Here is a 19,818-nt window from a genome sequence, read left to right on the forward strand (position 1 = left end):
TTACTTCATTCACAGACATCACTGCACATTAACCCGACACACATGTAAAGGAGTCAAACAGCTTATTGTGTCAGAAGTTTGATTTATTTCAGTGTTTCTTTATTTCATTTTGTTTCCACTAAGCAACATTTCCACACCTAAAACTGCAGATTTTGATTTGCTGAAGCACAAGCAGTGCAGCGGGGAGGGTTTCTTCTTGTTTTGCCGGTTCCTTCATTTGTGCAAGAAAATGTATTCAAAGCACAAAGTACATCGCTTAGAAAGAAGTGCACGGATGCTTATTTGTTCCTTTTTAGCATCTCAAACTTTTGGTGTTTGTTCTGAAAAGAAAACGTCACATTTCCGCCTTTGCATTATTCCAACACGCAGCATGCAGGTACGTGTGTCTCCTTCTTAAACTCTCAAAGTATGAAACGTACTTTTGTACAATAGACGAGCAGTAAACATGCAGACTGGCAGTGTTGAGCTGCCATCTAGTGGCTATCTGGAAACATGTTTTTCTTAAAAGCCAAGGCTTCAGCTTTCACCTTTTTCCCTTTTGTGTTTCCACTGGCTTCTCTCCAGGAGGCACACTGGGCACGGTTTGTGGTGCATTTGCCCACGGCAGTTTTATAATAGCTTATTGAGCCCTTAAGTTTTCTACAAAGACACTAAGACATTGGTGTGAAGTTAAACATCAGTGGGAAACTTTCAGCTGCTGAGCGTTACACTTTCTCGGGGGCATCAGCTTCTAATCTGTGACAGGAAGTCACTTTTTTTTCAGCACTGAGGCTTGTAAACAACTTTGAAGGATAAGTTTAAATGAGCAGCGAGCCTCCTTGTGTCAAACAGCCAGTTTAAACAGGCGGTGATCTGCTGAAAAGGCCTACCAGGCTTTTTTAACCTGACGTACATGAGATAAAACAGGATCTGATATCAAACCTTAAAAACTTGCTGCAGTAGACGTATTCTGCTCATTCCTGCTCCGTTTATATTGCTGGTCTGAAATGGAATAGCTTTGCATGCCTTTTGTTCACCAGTGCAGTGCTGGTGCTAGAACCCAATCCCAAAATCTTCCACCAAAACAAAAAGTCTGCAGCAGTAACTAGCACCACCACAGCACAGGGCAAAGAGCTGCAGAAGCTGCAGTTCCCCTAATGTCCACCAGAGCGTACCTCCAGCAGTGAGGCGGTCCCATAGACTCTACAGTAAACTTTACAGCAGAAATAAACATTTTGACAGCCTGACACAAAAACAGGATTTGGCCTCTGAGGAGGAGGATGACAGCTTCACCTGGAAGCTTCTGGGGCTGAACGTTCGGGGTTTGAACGCCATCGTAGGAATGTATGTATGACGGAGAATAAGGAAAAGCAGAACATGTCCACTGTAACCTGTGAGTGCATCTTTCACCATGCAAATGTAAGGTAACATTTGCATGGTGAAATAAAGATTTAGCAGCACCTTTCTGCTGCGTGTAAAGGTGAAGCTGTCGTGTTTCATGTGCTCGGAAACTTTCAGAACCGTCACAAAATCATCTCTGTTAGAAGCTGCTCCACGTCCTGCAGGTTAAAAAGGTGTTTGGACATTTTATCCGGCTGATGAACAGCGAGCTGCACGTAAGATAGACCTGCACTTATATTTGTATTTTACATTATTTTGTGGTATAAACTGATTATCATGGTTATATAGATAAGGATGATAAATAGTTTTTATTTGGCTCCACAGTTTAGTGAACCTGCAGAGGAAACCAGTGATTTTAACGCTCACCGGCACCAGCACATGGAGAGTGATGAAGTATTTCTTGATAAGCTTGTAATCATGCAGTTAGTGAATACATAGCGTATAATAGACCCTACGTGTGTTCTGTGCAGACTTATATACAGCATGACCCCCTCCCTCTGTCCAGCTTAACAAAGACCTGATGCATCCGTGCGTTCCCTCTGAAAGTTCGTCCTTCATCCCGCTGCAGAAAGTCACTTTAGAAAAAAAAAAACTTTCCATGAAGATCTTTCTCCTCGCTGTGGTTCCATGTTTCCAGCTTGTGGAGAGGATGTTGAGAGGAGGAGAGGGCACACAAGAGGACGAGCAACTCCTCAAAGAAGCCGCCTTGAACGTTTCCCCGAACTGAAGATTTAAAAAAACAAAGAAAACTGTAAGTCACTGACAGCGAGCGATGTGAGGCAGTAAGCTCAGTTTACATCTGATAAACTAAATTTAAAGCACGGGTTTCAAACACGAGGTCCAGGGGCCATAAAAAGCCCACATAATTCATCAATAACTTAAATGTTATTCGTAAAATGCACCAAATTCCCAAAAAGTGAAATACTGTTGCTGTTAAATCCTAACAACTTAGCATGCACCTTGGCATTACTCTGTTACTCAATGAGAATGAAATCATGTAGCAACAGTCAGTGGAAACAAAATCATCACGCTTTGAAGGCCAAAATCAGGTTAAACATCAAAACTAACGATTGAAATCGGAGCTGTTTGAGCCATAATGTGGCTCAGAGGTGTGCAGCACGCCCGACTGCTCCTGATGAGCTGTTAGAGTCTGTGGCTCTGATATGTAAACTCCACAGCTCCTCTGCTGGATTCAGGTCTGGGAAATCTGAGGGTTGGCCGGTGACAACGCCAATCATCAATAATCTACAACTGCTTGCATGACCACATGAAGCTGGCCAGTGAAGACTGTCCTGCAGGAGTAACGCACCGCCCACTTCACCAGCTGATGGTGGTACCTAACAGCATTCAGGGTGCTGTCGGCTAAAAGGTGGAAGTCTGTGCGGTCCTCCCTGACCATCGCTGACCTACCCAGTCGTGACAGGTGTTGACAGCAGAAGAGTCACCATGGTGTCTGCAGACTCTTTTGTGTCTGTCGCACATGCTCAGTGTGAACCTGCTTCCATCTCTGAGGACACAGCAGGTCCACAGCAGTGGTGGACCTGCCAGTGCTGGTTTTCTGGACAGAGCTGTGCTGTGAGCACAGGACAGGCCTCAGCATAAGCGCTGATCAGGTGTTCTTACAGCATAAAATCTGAAAGTTTTAATTTCATGTAATGCTCTCTAAATGTTCCTCGTGATGTTATTATGTTATTTTGAAGATCTCTCGCCTGAGTGTAGCTATCTAACGAGAGGCGCTTGTAAGATGAAGTCTGGGGTCACCAGACTGATTCAAAACACATAATTACTGGAATTTTTCAGTTTCATTATTATTTATGTTTTTCACACAAGTAAAATCAGAATTCAGTAAAATGATGAGAAAAGTAAAGCAAGACCTGACCCACAGTGAGCGTTGCTGCAAATGCATGACTTATATGTTGACATGAAAACTACTTACTCATGTGTTCTTGTGTGTCTGGGTGATTCTTGGATGTAATCTGACTACTGCATGACTTCCTAACCCGCCCTTTTTGCATCTTCTTAAAATGAAAAAGAAAACAAAAGAAACTAAATGTGGAATTTCACGGTGATCGAGACCTACCCGTGCTATTCTGCCACTTGTGCACCTGCACAATTATCTTTACTTTCCGATGCTATAGCTAAATACTCCTCCCTGGAAGAAAGCGAGAAGGAAAAAGGAGAGAAACAAGAATCAGAATCAGAAGATGTCAGCTCAGTGAGAGGAAAAGGAAACTGTCATGTTGAAAACAGCAGATTGAAACAGTAGGATGGAAAAACGAGGTCGGAAGGTGGGAAGTCGGGACATTTGGACGGCCCGGCGGGATCTGGAAACAAAGGGCTGCTACTGCTCGTGTGCTTTAGGCGGTACTCACGCGCTCTCTCTCAGAGCTTCCTCCCCTGCTGCCGAGATCTTCCTGTAGCAGTAAATCATCTCAACCAAGAGCCAGAACTGCAGCCCGATGATGGAGACGTACATCATCACCTCAGACAAGATGGACGCCATTCCCCGGGTAACTAGAGAGACGCACAGGGTTGAATTTGGATGTTTATGCAATACAAGTTTTACAAAGATACGACTCCTGGATTTAAAATGATCATTTCCTGAACTTCACATAGTTCAAAAATCTTAATTTGTCTTGATTCTATCTTAGTTCATCCTCCCTCTGAAACAAGCTGTTTTAACTCCACCTGACCCTCTATGACATCATAAAGATCCAAGAGAAGAAAAAAAGTGTCTTAAAATGACTGTTTAACTCATAATCTTTCTTTTACTTAAGCATAGACTGAACTCGTCACTGAGAGGAGACCCCCAGGCAGAATCAGGACCCTGGAGAGCTCATGTCTCTCATCTTTGTTAGGAAGGGACACCTCTTAATTTATAAATGAGCTTAACCTGTAAAGCCAAGTGTATCATATTTGGTCGTTTTTGAGACTTCTACATCATCATTATGATTTTTTTTTGTAAATTAGATTGAGTTAAATAAATCAGTAAAAAATAGATTCTAGTTAATTGTTTGGTAGCAAAAACAATAACAGTTTTCTCTGTATTGTTGCAGGTCTTTACCTACAATATAAATCACTTTAAGGAAACTGTTGTTGTGATTTGTTTTCAGTCTTTAAGAGTTGCTTTGTGATGTGATGCTGCAACGTATTTTAAACCAGCGTCACGTTCAAAGCCGCTGACGTGGCTCATTTGCACACGAGGTGTCCTTTGGCGGTGAACTGAGCGATGACATCACTGAGACAGGGTGTCGCTCGCCATTTTTCAACATCCAGGGCTGCTGTTTTAGAAGGGTGTGCTGCTCTCTCCCAGAGGAGGAAAGTGCTGAATAATCTGTTAAATACTAGCGTGCTTAAAAAGATGCACCAACAGAGCGTCCGACACCCGAAACAACACACAGACACAAACGTCTGCAAAGCAGCTGAACCTATAGAAATACTGAAAATTCACCTCCTAAATCTGGAGCACAAACTTTTTGTATCAGGTTTACTACACGCAAGTGATCCTATCTGCCAGATAATGACATTACACACAGCCAGCATGCCCAGTTCGGTAACTCTAGTTAGCTGGTTGGCTTTATTCTTCTGTTGCTTAGTTTACACTAGCCAGAGATTTTTAAAAAATAACAGTGTGAGAAATGAGGCCCGATGTCAGAACTAGACTTCAGCATGAATTCATGTAAAAATCAGTAAACCAGAACAGGAAGTATGAGTCGGTCGGTGTTTTGGGTTCAGCGCTTACGCCGTGCAACCACATTAATGGTGATGTTCTTCTCGATGGCCGTTTGGTAGTCATAGTTGCTGTATTTCAGGAGCCGGCTAAATTCGCATTTGTAGGTTCCAGTGTCATTGTAGGTCACATTGAGGATGTAGATGGAGCCATCCTGCAGGTCCCTGGTATGCTTGCTGCCGTTCCAGTGCAGACGCTCGTAGAAACGTGGGTCAATGATCTTGCCCCCTACACCATCATACAAGTACAACTGGAAGAGGAGGCAGAGGGAGGGAAAGACATCATTTTACACTTCTTGCGTGTTTTTCTACCTGTTCTTGGATTGAATTGACATTCTTTGTTGTGAAATCATATTTATTTACAGACTTCACATGAAATCACTCTAATCATTTCATTATACAGAAGATTCTCCACATTTGAAAGGTTTTGGTTTTTGGAGTTATATTTGAAAGGAGAGTGTAGAGTGCTCTGTCCATCACCCAACACAAGCAAGCCTGATTAGAAAACTGCATCCATAAACTATACAGGTGCAACACCTGGGTGTCATCTGCATAGCAGTGTAAATGTATGCTATGTCTTCTAATGATACTGCCTAAGGGAAGCATGTATAATGTAAATAGAATTGGTCCTAGCACTGAACCCTGTGGAACTCCATAATTAACCTCAGTGTGTGAAGAGGACTCTCCATTTACATGTACAAATTGGAGACTATTAGATAGATATGATACAAACCACTGCAGTGCAGTACCTGTAATACCTACAGCATGTTCTAATCGCTCTAATAGGATATTATGGTCGACAGTATCAAACGCTGCACTGAGGTCTAGCAGGACAAGCACAGAGATGAGTCCACTGTCAGAGGCCATAAGAAGATCATTTGTAACCTTCACTAAAGCTGTTTCTGTGCTGTGATGAGCTCTGAAACCTGACTGAAACTCTTCAAATAAGCCATTCCTCTGCAGATGATCTGTTAGCTGTTTGACAACTACTCTTTCAAGGATGTTTGATATGAAAGGAAGGTTGGAGATTGGCCTATAATTAGCTAAGACTGCTGGTCAAGTGACAGTTTAATTAAAAAAAGGTTTAATTATGTCCACCTTAAAGGCTTGCAGTACATAGCCGATTAATAGAGATAAAATGATCATATTTAAGATCAGAGCATCTTTCACATGTCTTCATGCATGCGTGGATTCTGTTCATTTGGACGTTTTCAGTGGGAGAAACGTTTCGTCACTCATCCAGGTGACTTCTTCAGTCTCAGCTGACTGCAGGTTTCCAACCTTATAAACAGCTTTGCATGATGACTGAAACTAGCACCACTGAATGAACAATGGGCTGTGAGGTCAGTTCCTTGATCATTGATATGCAAATTCTCATGACCATTGATCAACAACCACTGATCAAACTCATTGATCAGAGACCACTGATCATGGATCAATGGCCATGAGTCCCATTCACAGAGAGTTGGGGAATGGCTGCAATCACAGCATTGTAAGATGGTGACAGATGTACCCTTAGGCCCCCTCCTCGATTCAGAGATGGTCTTTCCCTTTTCACGTAAATGGCCTCCTTGACTCCGCCCTCAAACCAGCGTTCCTCCCTGTCCAGGATGTGTACATCCTCATCATTGAAAGAGTGTCCACTGGCCTGTAGGTGTAAATAGACTGCAGAATCCTGGCCTGACGAGGTAGCTCTTAGGCAGAGGCTGTTTGGTTTCCCTGATGAATAAATCATGGCGATCCTCCTGCATTCACACCATCTTACAATGCTGTGAATGCAGCCATTCCCAAACTCTCTGTGAATGCTGCTCAGAGCCATTGATCAATGACTCCATGCAAGTTTAAAGAAACAGACATCTGGTCTCCACATCTCTTCCCGATATTGACTGAGCTGCAGTCTACATCTCATATCTGCACTTGCTGGTGAGTTAATGGATGCTGAAACTAAAAGGCAGCTCAAGGTTAATGGGATCTTTCCTGCTGTATGCATGAGGCGTAATGGCCTTTTGCTGTGCCTGGTTGTGTCTCCTTAAGTAAGTAAAAGATATTTTTCAGTCGTTGCTGGAAACCTGTCATGGAAAATGCATCTCTCTGCTCTGCCTCATGATAAATGCATTGCCATCATTTTCCCAGAAGAAAAGAGGCTGCTGTGATGATGTTTGTGTTGAGACATCTAACATCTAGCTTCATTACTATATTTCTGGCTAAATAAATTTCACCACTGCTATTTTAGGGATATGCAAGCATAACTGACAGGATTTGGTCTCTGCTTGAAGAGCATCTACAGCTCATCCAACCATCTGATAAATAATATGACTGCTGTGGGCCTAAATGTGCTAACACACCATCCAAGAAGTGAAAGCACCGAATAGGCAGTATGCCACACATTTCACCTCCACAGTTTATGGATGCAGCTTGTTAACCAAACACCAACCAAAAACTGAGGCTTCAGAAACCGTGAATGACATCAGTTTCCTTGTATATTCTGTGCTAAAATCTTTATAACTCACTAATTGTTTGACTAGTTTTCAGATTTTATTTCTGATAGACTTGCCAGATATCCCATGGACACCACATGTTGCCACTTCACTTAAAAAAATGCCCTCGCTCTGCAGAAGTTCTGTCCTTCCAGACCACCCATTAATCGTCACCGCCTCCCAGTTTACGAAAGCGGTGTTCTCAAAGAGCTCTCCCTGAAGTCATCACTCCCTGCTTACGTCTGAGAAGTCGCTGTCGCCTGAACCTTTGAAGGACCAGTTGACGGTGGCCGTGGCATCCACCTCGCCTCTCATCTTACAGTAGATGCAGCCCAGCTTGAAGCCCTCGTGGATAACAGCCTCTGTGTCCGAGTCCACTTCCACGCAGGCCCCGTGGCACAGCGGAGCTGCAGAGTGAGGGAGACGCAGTTAGTTTCTGTCTCTCGGCCTGTTTGCGGGTCACGGGGTCAGAGGTAAGTGCCGTGAGTGGCCGTCTTCCTCTCTGTCATGTGCCCGTGACTCGAGGGAAAGGCTGAATTTGGTGTTTTCTCTCAGTACTTGCAGGCAAACTGTCTAAACTGTACTCGAGAAAACAATGCTAGCTACTTTACTTTTACGTGCTTGGTCCCAATGCTCATTACATGCGAGTTTTTTGTATCGGGCATATCTTTTTTCTTGCAATTTTTTATTTCCCCTCATCGTTTCAGCTCATAGATGGATTAGATTTGGTAAGTTTGGGTTTTCTGTTTGGAGTCATTTTCACTTCTGGTGTTTTTTAACTGAAACTGGGGGGAAATAAAGAGGTTACAGTGAGCGATACCATTATCTTGCATTCTGGCCACTGCTAACTGAGCTAAATTCATATATAGAAGCGTGAGTCTATATATGCCATCATCATCATGACACATACTTCTCATCGGCCAGGAGTTACACACCTGCAACTCCAAATGTTTCTGTCTCACACTGCACCTTGCAGTTTCCACTGCGGCCTCAGCATCGCTCTCAACCAATGATCTTGTGCTATTCTCAACTCTCACCTCTGGGAAGCGTTTGATTTGAATTGTAAGATGGTGGGGAGGGGAATGAGGGAGAAGACAGAAACACACAGCACACAACGCTGATCAGAAAAATCATTAAACAGCAGCCGCACGTCGTCCGTGAGCACGCAAAAACGCCGCTCTGTTTCTTTACTTCCTGGGACGTTTAAAAGAAACACGCAATCGAAAAGCTTCCACACGGAGGGACGTGGGAGGGGAGAGATGAAAGAGGGAAGAAAGAGAAGGTTAGCACAGGCATCAGTCGCATTTCTACAGGAAAAGCACGGGGAGACGGGGAAGCAGGAGAGGAGAGGGGTAAATGCTGTATGCTGCACTGCAGAGAGAGGAAAAAAGGGGAGGAAGGAGGAGAAGAGAGAGTTAAAAACACAATTTAAGACTTCACAAATATAAACCCAAACACTACTGAGCCGACAGCTGTCGCATTACAAGAAGAGACTGAAGAAGACCACAAAACCCCCCAGATGGACCCGAGAACACCCGAACCCGAGCCAGAGCGCAATGATTGCAGAGGACTTGGAGAGCAGGGATGAGTGATTACACGAGTGCCTGGGGGAAAGCCACATTCAAACAAGCTGTATTTATTCTTGGGCAGAAAGCGCAGAGAGAGCAGCAGCTATCAGTCCTGACGCCTGGTTCACTCGTCACGATGTCAGAAGATTTGTTAAACTGGATTTTAGTTCACCGCCTGGAAGCTGTGAGCTGATTTTATTAGCGTTTGTGTTGTAAACTCATAATTTATGAATGCAACTTGCAGCTCATAATTCAGAGCTCCACCCTCTCATCCAAACAAGTATGCTTGCTTTTGGCATCCCCCCCAAAAATTATAGTGTGGCGGACCACTAGGGGGCTCCACTTACACCCAACAATAGGGGAAGTGAGAGAGGTGATGTTTTTGGGTTGTAGGAGGTGTTTGCCGCCTTGCGAGTTCGGTTGGTTGAAGCCGAGATTAAAATTGGAGCAAAACATGGGAAGCTCTCGTGTCGTCCTTACGTACCTCCACAATGGTGCCCGTGTCTATTTTTAATAAACAGTTTATAACACTTTAAATATACTGCTTTTTTCCTCATGGGTGTGTGGTTTGGGTGAACTCGTTTACCACCATTCGCTGTCACTTGCTCAAGTCTCGGCACCTTCTTCTCATATGTTATTATAAACATCTGAAACAGTTGAATATCATGACTTTGCTCTAAAGCGCGGGAGCTCGGGTAAGCTCAGGGTCTGGGGGTTTTCTGGGAGGCGAGCCTGCTTCAAACAGGCCTGAGGCAAACACCGTCTGCACACACACAGGACAGAAGTGAGTGGAAAACACAAGGCTGTTGCTTTATTTGATTTTTTTCCCTTTCAGATTCATATCTGCTGTAATTGGCTCTCATCTCTGTTACAAATGCGATCTGATTGTTTGCAATAATTGCACGCTACTGTAAGCTGCACCAGCTGTCAGCGCCGCGGCTAATCCTCGCCACCAATAGAGGTCGATGAGAGTCAGTCATCAGTTAATGCCCTGTGAAATCCCACAGGGGGAGCATCTGCAAATTGAACAATAGCCATTTCTTTCTACAAAGAGGTTCCACCAAGTGTCCAGCTGAGCATTAATGTGCAACAACATTTTGACTCAGGTCTGTGTACTGCTGACTTTACCTGATACAGATTCTACCATGAAAAGCAAAGAAAGGAAACAGGAAGGCAGTAAAGAGACACCAGGAAGAGGACGTGCAGAGACAAATAGAAAGGTTTGACATGAGACAAAAGACACGACACCTGGAATACAGACAGTAGAGACACATTAAAACAGGCACTAACCACAGCAGAGATCAGGAGGAGGACAGAAGAGAGCGCTCTGGCTGCGTGAGCCACACTGTAAACCCGAGAAAGTTCAACTCAGACTCAAGCTGACGAGGCTCAGTTCACATATAAATTAATTAAAACTGCTATTAAACTTTTGATGATTGATTTTTATGTTTTTTCCAGTATTTGCAGGACCTTGGTTGCTTTTCTCTTGTTATGCTACAACAGGTGTAGGCTGCTGGGGGGTTCCCATGATGCACTGGGTGTTTCTTCTTCCCTCACTATGTGTTTATACACCTCTCTGCACTGAATCATTACTCATTATTAATCTCTGTCTTTCTTCCACAGTGTCTTTATCCTGTCTTCCTCCCCTCACCCCAACCGGTCGCAGCAGATGGCCGCCCATTCCTGAGCCTGATTCTGCTGGAGGTTTCTTCCTTTTAAAAGGGAGTTTTTCATTCCCACTGTTGCCAAAGTGCTTGCTCATAGGGGCTCATATGATAGTTGGGCCCCTTGGGGCAACTGTTATTGTGATTTTGTGCTATATAAATAAAACTGAATTGAACTGCAGAACTTGAAGGTAGTTTAATGTTTGCAGGTCAACCCACTGCACTCATGTTGTCACAGATTAGCATAATATGAACAGCTTAATAACGTTCATAAATCTAATTAAACGAACATGTGATGCAGAATATTAACTTTACATAACATATTCCGTGTAATTACTTTATGCATTCGGGCTTACAGTGCAGATGTAAATCCAGCTGCACACACACAGACAGCATGAGGCTCTGATCCTGAGGGAGGGAGGCTGGTGACGCAGTCAGAGGCCACACTGTGCAAGGTGAGCAAGGATGTTGCTGACTGTCCAAAGCTGAGGCAGCGAAAAGGCAGCGAGACGAACATGCAAGCAGACACAAAGAGGAGCTCACATCCAAAGTGCAGACTAGACAGTCAGCAGAGTCCCTGAGCAACGATTCCTCAGAGCAGCAGCCGCAGCAGTGCACAAACACAGAGCATCAAAAATGCAAATCCATTGCGTAATCTGCAGACGGAGGTTCAGGATTATGCAACGGATATTCCAGAAAATGCAGATTAGGAGATTTTTTTCCCCCCAACAGGCTGGTTAATCTCTCATATCAGTTGCCGTTTGCCTCCTGAGGACTACAAAGCAAAAACAACCTGACTTAGCTGCAAAAAAGACCATCCACCCAATGAGGTGAGCTAGCTTAGCATGTCACAGGAGGCTAAAGAAAATGCAGAAAGGATCAAGATTATTTGCTGAACTGGGCACAAGAGGAAGAAAAGAGAATTGGATAAGCGACAGGAAAAGAAATGAGTGAGGACGACATCTGTTTCCATGGCCGGGGTACCAACACCCACAGACACCGTGGGCATATATGACCCGGGGTAATGCCAAGCATCCATGACATTTCCCCCGACACAGAGCCGGTGAGGGACTTTCCACTGGAACAAGTGAAACAAAAAGACACACAGCTACGAGAGCATCAAGATCACCATGGAAACCAGCTGAGACTAAACTAGAAAAAGACTAATTTAAAAAAATTACAAAACTGCAATAATCATTTACATTTTTCTTTCATAAATGACATTTTTAATGTTTTTCATGGGTTTCAGTTTGGATGTTTGACAAATAAACAATTTTAATTTAAGATGTTATTTAACATTTTATTTTTAAAAAGATTATTTTTATGTTCACTAGAGGCCGACTCCAAACAGCGAGTCATTCACAGACTCCCATGTTAAAATGTTAATATTGACATGTTTACAGCCACAGGTCTTTACTGGGAATATTACAGATAGTTTCCCTTTCATAACAACTGTACTGGAGTACATTCATTCAACTCGACCAACTGGATTTGAGGTCAGGGTTAAAAAGAAACAAATAAATAAACACTGAAAAGAAAACAGTGGAAAACGTTAAACTAAAAATAATGCAAAAAATAAAATAATACAAAAAAATAGACACAAAATAAATACAAATATTGTATTTATTGGTGTTCAGTTGTAGCACTGTTAGTAATATGAATAATATTACTGGCACATTTAACAATATTTCATTTATTTATTGGCAGTATTGGGCCTCCATACACACAGTACATCCAGGGAGTTACAGTTGTGCTTTAATATCTGCTATAAAACATCTCCAGTGACAGCTGTGGGCATCCTGATTAAATCCTTTGATTTCACTTCAGCTGTAATTACGTCCACAACAGGTCTTCAGTTTTTTCCTGTAAGCTAAACCAAAATACTTTCCCTTCAATATTCTCGAGGACGTTATTGGATCAGATCTGCTCCCAGTGATTTTTTTTACTCTCCAAGCTGTGCAGAAGGTCACCTCGTCCTTCAGAGCCCATCAAAGCCTCCCCTTTAAAGCAGCAACAGCATCTCACCGGGATTACAAACCTCCACACAGCTGGATGAACAGAGGCTCAGGTGTGCATGCGTCTGCCTGTCACGTGTTTGTGACACTATCGAGAGGGACACACGAAGCCCGCAATTAGGTCGTGGCACAGTCTCTCGCTCCAGATTCACGGGTTAGAAAGGATGTCGTCTGAAATAGAATCAAAACGAAGCTGCTTCGTAATCAGAGGCAAGCGGCAGCTGCAGCCTGAGAAGACCAACATCATAACATCATGTTTTTGTTCCTGTTGCATTCAGATGAAGCACATCAATCAGCAGCTCCTTGTTTGTGTGAGGCCAAAAAATGATCCAAGCATCTCTGAGCTTTTAGTGCCACGCATTTAATTCCTCTTAAGAACAGGCTTGTAAAACTTTGTAGTTTCATCGTGGGCTGAAAGTGCACACGCAGAGGAAGAACGGTTTGTGAAGAGGACAGACGGTGATTATTTTTAGATTTTCTCACCTGACAAAGCTGCTTGGAAAACCGGTTTCTCATCCCATGTTTTTCTATAAGTGCCAGGCATAAATCATGTTAGCTGCTTTTTAAAGTGCACTGCAGCTCTAGAGTAGTCATAATTAGTTTATCTGGTAAAGCTATGAGCTCCTCTGTAATGTAATCTTCTGCAGTGATGCAGAGGACGGAGTGAGCTGATGTAATGGCGATGGAGCCATTATTTAAACATCGTGGAATTCAAGCCATTTGCAGACTAAATGACTCTGCCATGTTACAACTTTGGACGCAGAGTCTCATTAAGTTTTAATACGGTTCGGGTCAGGCTTGAAAGGAAATCTCACACAGCTGTCAAATGATTGTCGTGGCTTTTTAAAAACCGCAGCTTGTTATCAGATCGATTGTTTTTTCCCACTATCTGAAATGAACGATGTGACAAACATTCGACTTTTTACCAACAGAGAGGATCGTGGTTGTGACAAACAGAAACAATTCTCCTCATTCCCAGATCTACGCTCCACAGGCAGCTTTGCATGATCCACAGTTCAAAATAACCGTTATTCGGTTCATTATGTTTGTGAAACAAGCTCCTTTGGCTCATCCCATTTAAGCCAACTGTCGCCTGACTGGCTGTCCCACAGCAGGTGGGCGGGGCATCTGTGTCTGATGTCAGGATATCAGGTCTCTATGACATCACACAGACCCAGGAGTAAAAAAAGTCAAACAGCACGTTTATGTATTTCATACACTGACCTCGTTATTTGAAACTTAAATATGAGCACCATTGTAACAATATAAATATGACAGGACATAAGAAAGAAAGAGGTCACGCTCTCACAATTTTTATCCTATCAAAAAAAAAATAAAAATCAACTTAACACAAATAAATAAAAAAATAAAAATTCAGAGGACCAAGTACGGCACCTTGAGGGACACCTCTTATTTGAGTTATGTAGTTTTTCTTGTAACAGTATTAGGTCAGTACCATTCAGTTTGGAACAATTACAGCACCAACTTTACTCACAGTCTGCCTTTTTCTAAGATGATTATGTGAAACCCAACCACTGTCTGCACTAACATTGAAAATTTGAAATAAATATAAAGATAAATAAAGATGTAAATCTTAAAATCTGTAAATAAAAAGCAAAATGCATGTGAAATATCAAGCAGGCTTCTTTCCAAAACAAAGAAATATTACATAAATGCTGAAGCCATTTTTTAATCATTATTTTGTCATCAGATACAGGGTACCTTTTTTCTGTGAGCTAAAGTCAGTTTTTGGATGGATTTAAAAACATCAGATAAAATGTCTTTTTTTGTTGTGTGTGTGTGTGTGTGTGTAAACAGATGAGATTAACTGCTCATAATGACTTCTCTGTTCCTCTTTGTCAGTTTCCATCCAGTGTGGCGCTTCGCCTTCTATCTTCCCTGTCTCCAGCTCCAGATGTAGACGCTGACTCTCAATCCTTAACTAACCCACCGTCCCGCTGACAGACGTTGTGTAACCTTAGTACTTTGCCCAGATCACTTTCCTGCAGCTCTGACGTGTGTTCACTTTTTGGGCGGATGAAGCCGTGTTGACGCAGCCACATGCAGCAGTGTTGTGAGTGACTGAGTGTGAGTTAAAGAGCAGCTGGCTGATGGAGATAAGAGCTCAGTAAATCTCACTTTCAATGCTTTGTAGAGTTTTTTGGAGAAATTCATCAAAAAACACTCTTGATTAGGCATGCTTTGTTTTTATGGTCAATACTGATTTAAAATGCATACTGTTATTTTTATATATATATGAATTGATGGCTTTACATTTAGAAACATTTTCAAACGCCTGCAGGTTTCATGAGATTGGCAGTAATTAAAATGTGACGGATAGCGAGGTTCAGGCTATTTCCGCACATCAGTGGAAGGTGTTTCTTGTGTTTTAAATAAATAAATGCCGGTAACCAGATTCCTGTGAAGGTGAGAAAGTGAGTCGTGATATCTGAAAGGATGCAGGAGGAGCAGAGGGAGCTGGTTCTAGTCAAAGGCTGATGTTTTTCACCTGAGTGCTCGACTTCAAAAACCCCTCAAATCACACACCTGCATGCAGCGTGATGTTAGCAGGATGAGCTGTCTTGGAGTGCGTGTACAAAAGCATGAATGATGGACTCCATCAGCAAAACAGGGGACGGTGATAGTCAATTTCTCTCTCTGTGGGCAGAATCTACACATATGTGTATCATAGAGCTAAATATGTTTTTGCTTTAGAGGGCAAAAAAGGTACAAAGGTTCATATTTAAAATTGGGTAGAATATAATTTTTAGTCTTAGGCTTGAATGATTAACTGTTTAACTGCAAAACATAGAAACATGCTGGTTTGTCCATCACTGGCTCGATGCTTCATCGAGTGACAGGAAGGTTCTGAGTTTGAACCTTCCTGAGGTCTTTGTTCTTTGTGCACCTCGTACCTGACATGTTAGGTTACCTGGTGACTCTAAATTGGCAGAAGGTGCAGATGCTAGCAACAATGGCAGAAGCCATGAGGTTATCCCCCTCGTCATGTTTCAGAAGCAAAAACTGCACCAACGACGGACAGATGTTGTGGTTTCAACAGTAACCAGTCAGACCGTTGGTTACAAAGCAAACACACGTCTTTGTTCGATGTGATACAAGATTTGATTGACAACTTATCTGGTTAGAAGATGATTTGGACACAACATTCACTTCACCCACGCAGACTAATGGTACCGAGCGCCTGCCGTGTTTATGCCATCAACATTTATGTTTGTGTGAATTCTGTCTCATTATGTGCTGCATGCAAAAGACAAGACATCAGTTCTAGTTTGATGTGGCTCATCTTTAACCGAGCTTTTCACGTTTGGTTTGCATTTTGTTCCGAGTTCTTAAAAAAACCACCTAAAACAATTCCTCTAACTAAAAGTTCCAAGAAGGACAGAAAAGCTATGTCACACAACTTTGATCTTTGTGCTGATTTTAAATCAAGACTAGACTTTGACAAAAGACCCAGGAGTTTCAGTGTTTCCTAGGACAACATTCTCTTTCAAAATGGATTACTGTAATAATAACCTAATGGAACTCTGGCACCTTAAAACCAAACAAAAGGATCAAGTCCAGTTTTAAACCTGGTTTCCATACAAATAAAAAAACAAGCTTCAACTTCAGAGAGCAGGCAGAGCTGCAGGAGCTCATCACTGTTACTGATCTTTGCCAGTTAATCGATCATTTAATTGTTTAAGTTATCCTCGCTGACTCCAGCTTCTCCAGCCGGTTTGTAGCTTCTGTTTATCGACATAAAACTGGACGACATCACATTTCACAACGATTAACCAAACATCATGGGTATGTTAATAAATAATGAAAAGCAGTCATTAATGGACGCCCCACTCTGTGAACACAGGCACACATTGTTCCTGACTTTTAAGATACACACCAGATGCTGCGTCGGTATGTGTGAGTGTGTTTGCGCTCGGCATTTTAAAGCCGCCACATGGCCTCATCTCATTTCAAATTTTGAACAGCTGGGCTTTTGGCTCCACGGTGGAACAACAAACAGTCGGACGCGCACAGAGAACAGAAAACGCCCCAACAGAAACCATCGAGGCAAGGTCACCACTCACCTTCAAGTGCCAGGAGGACCAGAGACAGCAGCAGCAGCTCCTTCACCGCGGACATCCTGACAGAGGACAGAGGGGTGGTGGCGTCTCTCAACAGTGCACACACAGACACACACACATACACAGACAGGACAGATCTGGAAACCCTCAGAGCATAAACACCAAAGACGTCCCAACTGTGACTAAAAGTCGCCTCCTGTTTATCTGAGGGGTGGGTGGTGTGGGTGGGTCCTCCTCTTGCTCTGCTCCTTGTTCAACAACAGGAAAAAGCTCACATCAGCAGCAGTTTGTTCGTGCGCCTCTCAGTGTTTGAGCATCTAGAGTTACCAGAGGGAAGAATCAGACCAGGACTCAGGTTTCGGCCTCTTTGTTCAACTATTTATATTCCGTGGCACACCCTCAGGTCTCCTTATTGACACTGCATGCACCAGACAATGTAAGAGCTAATGGAAGCCCGGTGTTTGAAGCTCAGCTGGTGGGGGATGATGGAAACTGTGCTGGAAATGGAAGACGTGAAGTTTGTGAGAGCTGGCGATGACTGTGCAGTTCGAGAGTCTTTCAAAATGTTGCATTCATGAATCCACAAGAAACACCGAGCTGACTTTGTCCTCGTGTACAACCTGAGTTTAAAAACGGAGGAGTGGAGCTCGGCTGGGCCAAATGGAAGCAGTGGGAAGCGCGCGCCTCTCTTTGGCTTTGGAAGACTCAGTATTGCGTCTCTCAGAGTTATTGCTGTCTGCAGAACCTTCCGGGGAAGAGTCTTGTGTTTTCCCTCTTATGAAATCACCCGCTGTGCGCGCACATATGCGTGGTTTGGCTGCTGTCTGCGCATGAGCTGCACAGGTGGCACGCACCGGGTGGTGATCCCGCGCGTCTCTGGAAAAGTGCGCGATTCCCGCTGTGCGTTCCAGCAGTGCAACCGTCTTTAAACTCACCTCCGGTCTCACAGTGCGAATCTGTCGAACCCAAACCGTCAGCGCCCGCCTGGCCGTCTGTTCTCCCTCTGAATCAAACGTAGTCCCGTTTACCTGTAAAAAAAAAATAAAAAAAAATCCTCCACTGGAGGAGAAATCCTGCGCTCCTTACTAACTGAGTTCCTCGAAGCGCCTCCTTCTACTGACAGGTTAGAGATGGTCTCTCTCCCACATCGGAGAGATTTCACGATCACACAAGGGGAGAAAAATCTTCTTTTCGACCGTTAAGAACGAGCAGAGCTTCACATTCCTGAGTGAGGACACACAAACACACACACAGAGCTCCAGAAATTACGTGACGTGTCAGCGCAAGGATGCCGCGCTAATCAGTCTTTGGGATGGGTGAAGGCTGGGGGGGAGGTGCATGGAGGAGGAGGAGGTGGAGGGTATGATGCATTGCAGCAGCAGAGGGATGGAGAACGAAGAGGAGGAGGGAGAGGTATAGAGCCGTTGTTATGGCAACAGTGGTTTTATACGATGGTTTCTTCCCTTCCAGAAACCCCCACGTGCTGGCAGGAGAGTCAGGTCTGAGTAACGGAGCGGTGTCACGTGGCGCCTGGGTTTAGACTGAGCCATTAGCTGGGTGGGAGGTACAAAATTAAAGATTTATGCCTAAAATACTGACTTCACGACATGTGATTAGACATCATTTTTTTCCCCAGAACTAAAGTGTAAAACGTTAATTTTAATGGAGTCCACTTCTTGAAGGAAAAGTGAATAAGAGACATATTAGAAATAAATAGTGTGTACAAAAGAGTCGTTTGCACTGTGAAAAATGGTTACAATATATGACAAAATTCATATAAATTGTGGGAGTAAAAATGATGCCTCCTGTGTGCATAATGCTCAGCCTGACTGCTGCTGGGATGAAGGAGCTGAGCAGTCACTCCTGCAGGAGCGGCTCAGGACCTCCACGGTCCCGGTGCTGTCCATAATGGACATTAGCTTGGCTAACATCCTCCTCTCACTCACCTCCTCTGTCCAGGGCAGAGCTGGCCCTCATGAACTATAAGCCGCTTCCTGCCCCTCCGTGGCAGACAGCCACATAAAAGCCTACAGCAACCACCACAGCGCTCCTCAGTAATGTCCTGCACACCTCAAAAGACCTCAGCCTGCCAGCAGATGGAGCCGACTTTTTGATGAAGCTCAATTTTTTCAGTGTACGATGAAAAAGAAACAGAAAACAAACGTATACTTTTCAACCAGGATTAACCTCAGACAGTCTTGTCCCTGCCAGGGGGGCTTCTGCAATAAACAACACTGGATCTGGTATCTCTTGTATTATCCTGTACCTGCAGTGGCTGACAGAGCTGCATCGTTAAAGTGAGGCTTGCGTGGAATCAGTCAAAATGCAGCTGATGTCATTATTCAGTGGGCAGCAAAGTCAGAGACTGGATTCAACCGTCTCCTTCAGTTCCGGTCTTGGCTGGAAAAATAGTTCCAAAATGAAAGTGTCAGAGATTGTACCTCATTGTCTGCTTCACACCCTGGAAGGAGAACTTTGTGGTTTTTATAATCCCTTTATCAAATAAAACAAAATAAAGGAAAACAAATCACCCATGGGCGGCTAAACTGTGACTGTAATGGGAAAGCGAGTGCATCAAGTAATAATACAAAATTTACAAAACAAAAAAACAAACAAAAACAAACATCTGATAACTAAATTGGTTAAAATTCAAATGTAATCGATTACAAAAAAAGAAGGAAGCATTTCCTTCTTTACTGAAATAATCGGAATAATATTTCTTATTTTGTAAGACATCGTGTCGACTGAAGGTTTTTACTGGGAGAGTGCAAATGATTAAAATACACTTATCGGTCACTTCATTAGGTACACCTGTTTAGCTCCTCTGCAGTGTAAACAATCAGCCAGTCGGCGCATTTAGGCATGTAGACATGGCCAAGGCGAACTGAGCGTGAGAATGAGAC

General features: G+C 43.4%; 1 protein-coding gene across 1 annotated transcript; it reads right to left on the minus strand.

The window, feature by feature from the left end:
• Positions 1-62: 62 nt before the first annotated feature.
• LOC134637984 (sodium channel subunit beta-1) lies at positions 63-18,274 on the minus strand. Its single transcript, XM_063488589.1, has 6 exons — positions 16,919-18,274; positions 7,827-7,993; positions 5,123-5,360; positions 3,753-3,894; positions 3,461-3,532; positions 63-2,103 (listed from the first exon to the last, which is right to left on the minus strand). Exons 1-5 carry the CDS (start codon positions 16,971-16,973, stop codon positions 3,466-3,468), a joined length of 669 nt encoding a protein of 222 aa, XP_063344659.1. The 5' UTR covers positions 16,974-18,274; the 3' UTR covers positions 63-2,103; positions 3,461-3,465.
• Between the last annotated feature and the right edge of the window lie 1,544 nt (positions 18,275-19,818).

The sequence above is a fragment of the Pelmatolapia mariae genome, linkage group LG10_11, assembly GCF_036321145.2.
Source record: "Pelmatolapia mariae isolate MD_Pm_ZW linkage group LG10_11, Pm_UMD_F_2, whole genome shotgun sequence".
In the NCBI taxonomy this organism is placed as follows: Eukaryota; Metazoa; Chordata; class Actinopteri; order Cichliformes; family Cichlidae; genus Pelmatolapia; species Pelmatolapia mariae.

What these genes read in the sequence shown, in the direction of transcription:
- LOC134637984 (XM_063488589.1), bottom strand. Translation starts at nt 16,973, where the DNA reads ATGTCCGCGGTGAAGGAGCTGCTGCTGCTGTCTCTGGTCCTCCTGGCA. An exon ending in GCGACAGCGACTTCTCAGAC is followed by an intron (nt 5,361 to 7,826) that starts GTAAGCAGGGAG and finishes CTCCTCTTCCAG; the next exon opens with TTGTACTTGTATGATGGTGT. An exon ending in GAAGCTCTGAGAGAGAGCGC is followed by an intron (nt 3,533 to 3,752) that starts GTGAGTACCGCC and finishes GCTTTCTTCCAG; the next exon opens with GGAGGAGTATTTAGCTATAG.